The sequence below is a fragment of the Desmodus rotundus genome, chromosome 9, assembly GCF_022682495.2.
Source record: "Desmodus rotundus isolate HL8 chromosome 9, HLdesRot8A.1, whole genome shotgun sequence".
Taxonomy (NCBI): domain Eukaryota; kingdom Metazoa; phylum Chordata; class Mammalia; order Chiroptera; family Phyllostomidae; genus Desmodus; species Desmodus rotundus.
Window position 1 is genome coordinate 105,417,941 of NC_071395.1, and position 4,439 is coordinate 105,422,379.

Genomic DNA, 4,439 nt, shown 5'->3' on the forward strand with positions numbered 1-4,439 from the left:
TATTTGCAAAAGGAAAAGCCATTTCTTTTTTTATTGCATGGACAGACACAGTATTAAATGACCTTGTTACACAAAGGAGCCAGGCAGAGCTGGAGGGCAGAGGGAGGGAGGGAGAGCAAGCAAAGCTCTATAAACTAGGAGACAGGAACCCTCCTGAGCTGGGCCCTCTGAGGGAGAAATGAGTTTGCTTTTCCAGCCCCTCTGGCCACTCCTCCGCTCAGCCTGGGGAGGATGGGCGTGTCGAGGGACACTCGCTTGCGCTGGGCGCTTAGATTTCTCTCTTGCTGGAAGAAACCACCTTCCCATCTACTGACTCCTCGACATTGATGTGGAGTTTGCCACCGCCACCACCGCCCCGGGAGGCTAGAAAGAAGGAACAAGGTTTACTCTGGGGGAAGCTCCCTGTTCTCCTCCATCCCCGAGGGGGCCAGGCCCTCGGCTGAGCTCCAGGAGAAATGGACAGCACCCCTGAGAATGGCCATTGGCTGACCCTTCAAGAGCTGCCAGAAGGGCTGCTGTTGAATTGCTCATTGTAGAGATGGGGCGTGGCGGCGGGTATGCCCTGCAGTGAACAAGCACGGCAGGGTTTTTAACTGCACATGCCCCAGGAGTAATCCTGGGCGTCCTCGTGTAAGTGCATGAAGGGGGAGCCTGGGGAGCTCTGCCCTGGTCAGAGCCTGCTCAGCCTGGAAGGTTCTCGATAAATCTTCAACCCCAAGTCTACTGGGGTTGATAGAGGTCCCACTGGGAAAGACGAATCGACTTCAATGGGTATGTCCCTGCCCTGCTGGGATGATAGGCCTCTCTTTCCTTCCTCCCCATTCCAAAGCAGAATAGTGGCTTCAACCACGACCCTCTCCGCTCAGGAATGGCTGAGCCTTCTTACCTTCTCTGGTGCCAATGCCAGCCATCCTGAAAGAGGGGGAAACAGATGTCAGCAAAGGCAGAAGCTCAAGCCTCCCTAAGGGAGGCCCTGGTGGCCAGCTCAGCAGTCCTCTCCAGCCCCCTGCATCCATCACCCTCACATCTGACTTCTCCAGAGGCTGAGAGCTTGTCCAGAAGTGCCACCCCTGTGCACATAGATTCTGACCTACAGTAACTCCCCATCTGCCTCCTGCATGGGATGGAACCAGCCCAACCACTTTCACTTACAGAAGACACATAGGTCCAGGGAAGTGACGTGACCTGCCCAAAGTAACAGCCAAAGACCAGAGTGCAGAATCCAGAGCCCTTCCTCCTCACTCAGTTCTCTTTCCTTCCAGCCCTGTGCACCCTCTAGATGACTCTCCACACCCCCCACAACTGGCCACTCCCTCATTCCTCCCTCTGCGCCCCTCCCCTGCCTGGCATCCTGGCCCTCCAGCAGGTTTCGGTAGGTGGCGATCTCCTGCTCCAGCCGAGTCTTGATGTCCAGCAGGATCTTGTACTCCTGGTTCTGAGCCTCCATCTCACAGCGGAGCTCACTCAGCTGGGCCTCCAGGCCGCTGATGAGCCCCTGAATCTGCTGCAGTTGCGTGGCATAGCGGCACTCCGTCTCCGCCAGCGAGCTCTCCAGCCCCGCTTTCTGGTGGGGTAACAGATTAGTAGACACCACATCAGGCTAGAAAGAAGCACCAGGGGCATGAATGGACACAGGGAACCCTCTCTGGGGACTTGGGAATGCCAAGGCTTAACCAGCCATAGAGGATGGGACAGACTAGGGTGAGGTGGGGTCCAGTGGGGTTGCCACACCATGCTGAGCTGGGACTGCAGCTCGATCTCCAGCCCCTGCATGGTGCGTCTCAGGTCTGTGATCTCCGTCTTGCTGGTCTGGATCATCTCCGTGTTGGAAGCCACCTCCTTGTTCAGCTCCTCGGTCTGCAGGTCACACGCAGAGAAGTGAACCCCAAGGGCTTCCCAGGAGACCTGGGGAGCTGGGGCAGGCTGGGAGGTCAGACTCACCTTGCTGAAAAACCAGGCCTCGGCATCGCGGCGGTTCTTCTCAGCTATGGCCTCGTACTGCTCCCTCATGTCCGCCAGCACGCGGGTCAGGTCCACGCCTGGGGCCGCGTCCATCTCCACATTGACCTGGCCGGCCAGCTGGTTGCTAAACTCCTTCATCTCCTGCAGGGTGGTGACAGAGGGCAGAAGAGAGAGCAGAGAGTCTGGGGTCCCGCACGTCATTCCTGATCCGCCCCTAACTCACTCTGTGGCCTTGGCTCTGCCCTGTACCCACGCAGCCTGTTTCCCGCTGCTCAGGGAAAGTTTTGATCTCATGGGCACCTCAGCTCTCAGAGTCTCTCTTCCTCTCTAGGTGCTACCAGGGGAGGACCTCAAGGCAGTAGGGCCCGTGCATGAGCCCATGGCTATGGCTGAAAGAAGCAAAGGGGTCTGGGTCACCAGAGAAGAGTCCCCCTTACTCTCCCTGGGATCTCCTGTTTGAGGGGTGTGGGGTACATTTCTGAACCACTAAAACACCTGTGAGGAGGCCCCAGCAGCCCCACTCTGGTCTCACCACCCCTACCTCCTCGTGGTTCTTCTTCATGTAGGCCAGCTCCTCATTCAGGCTCTCGATCTGCATCTCCAGGTCGGCCTTGGCCAGGGTCAGCTCGTCCAGCACCCTGCGCAGGCCGTTGATGTCGGCCTCCACGCTCTGGCGCAGGGCCAGCTCATTCTCATACCTGGGAAGACAGAAGGAATCCAAGGTAAAGATGGGTGAGGGGTCTGGGCTGCTTGAATCGGGGGGAGAAGAGAAGCCAAGATAAGAGGGGAATGCAGAAGGGGAGAGGGTGTCGGGAACGCACTTGAGTCTGAAGTCGTCGGCAGCCAGCCTGGCGTTATCGATCTCCAGGATGACCCGGGAGTTGTCGATGGTGGCCGCCAGGATCTGCAGGAGACAGAATCGGCACCAAGGGGATCCCTCTCTCTCCCCTGTTGCTCTCCCTGCCCTGCCCACCGTACACTGACAATCTCTCCTCTGTCACCACCAACAGGAGTCTGAAGGGTCCTTGAAGCAGAGTCCAGCCCTATCTCGGGTGCCCCCTACTTGGTCTGCCCCTGTCTCCAGGTTGTGAAAGACCAAGGAGCCAGGGTTGCCTGGCACCCCCTGTTGGAGTTACCTGGCCAGGAGTGCAGTGGGGGGGGGGGGGGGCAGGTCTGACAAAAGCCCTCTCAGGTATACTCTACCAGCTCCCCTTGGACAGCTTGGAGTCGCTGGCCCCCCCGCACACCTTGCCATGGCCAAGGATCTACAGGACATTCCAGCCAGTAGGAAGAACCTGGAGGGCAGCTGAGGAAGGCATCTGACAGCTGCAGAAACCCGTCCAGGCGAGGGACAGGGTGAGTGAGTGAATGCAGAGCCCGTAATGAGTTCCAGGTCTTCTAAGTCGCAACAGTGTTTTGGGTACCAAAGACATCTGCAGAGGGTGTGGCAGGAAGCCCAGGCACTCCGGGCTCCTGGAGCTACACTCATCATTCTTGCAAAAGAAGCAAAGGACACTTAGGCAGAGCCCTGTAGGTTTTGTGGTTCAGGGAGAGCAATTGCTCTCTGTAATTGCGACCCCCCGGACCCCCACGGGTCCTGACCAGATTCCCAGGATCAGCCCAGCACTGCAGAGCTGAGCAGATGCGTGCCGGCATGCATGCCTGGAAAGCATTCCCCTGGCTCCGAGTTTGCCAAGGTTACGTACGCACTGGCAGTCGTCGCCTGGGCAGGAAAGGGTTTCCTCAAGGCAGCCCGAGCACTGATGTTAGAGATGGGGGCGGGGCACCAGCCACCTGCCCCCTGTCTCTGACCCTTGAGGGCTCACCTTGTCCCGGAGCTCCTCGATGGTCTTGAAGTAGTGGCTGTAGTCACGCTCCGGGCTGGCGGGGCTCTGCTTCTGGTACCAGTCACGGATCTTCACCTCCAGGTCGGCGTTGGCCTCCTCCAGGGCACGCACCTTGTCCAGGTAGGAGGCCAGGCGGTCGTTGAGGTTCTGCATGGTGATCTTCTCATTGCCAGAGAGGAGGCCACCATCACCACCACCAAAGTCACCAAAGCCACCGCCAAAACCTCCACCAAAGCCTCCACCGAAGCCACTACCAGCCCCTCCACCGAAGCCAAAGCTCGTGCCACCCCCATAGCCCCCTCCTGACCCCGAGGAGACAAACCTTGCAGAAGAAGCTGAGATACTTCGGCTTCCACCTCCCCCATAGACACTCCCCACACCAAAGCCGCCTCCCCCAACTCGGAGGGAGCCCCCCCGGGTACAGCCACCTCCAAAGGTGGAGGAAGAAGTCTGCAGGAACGCGGTGCTCATGGCCAGGCACTGGGGTCTCAGCAAGCACAGGAGATGCCGGCGGGAGGTAGAGGCCGCCCTGAAACCAGAGTGCTGTGCCCGTCACCCCCCACCTGGGGCTCTTTATATACCCCGTGGAGGGTGTTGTGGGTTCATGTCTCCTCCCCCAAAGGGAAGCCA

General features: G+C 58.8%; 1 protein-coding gene across 2 annotated transcripts; it reads right to left on the reverse strand.

The window, feature by feature from the left end:
• KRT15 (keratin 15) lies at nucleotides 1–4,439 on the reverse strand. 2 transcript variants are annotated; one of them, XM_024553482.4, is made up of 8 exons: nucleotides 3,789–4,426; nucleotides 2,784–2,866; nucleotides 2,504–2,660; nucleotides 1,942–2,103; nucleotides 1,732–1,857; nucleotides 1,344–1,564; nucleotides 887–912; nucleotides 1–363 (listed from the first exon to the last, which is right to left on the reverse strand). In XM_024553482.4, the coding sequence occupies exons 1-8, from the start codon at nucleotides 4,278–4,280 to the stop codon at nucleotides 269–271; spliced, it is 1,362 nt and encodes a 453-aa protein (XP_024409250.2). In that variant the 5' UTR covers nucleotides 4,281–4,426; the 3' UTR covers nucleotides 1–268. The 2 variants fall into 2 exon arrangements, with proteins under 2 accessions (XP_024409250.2, XP_045045863.2); XM_045189928.3 differs by having other exon boundaries at nucleotides 2,504–2,866; nucleotides 3,789–4,439.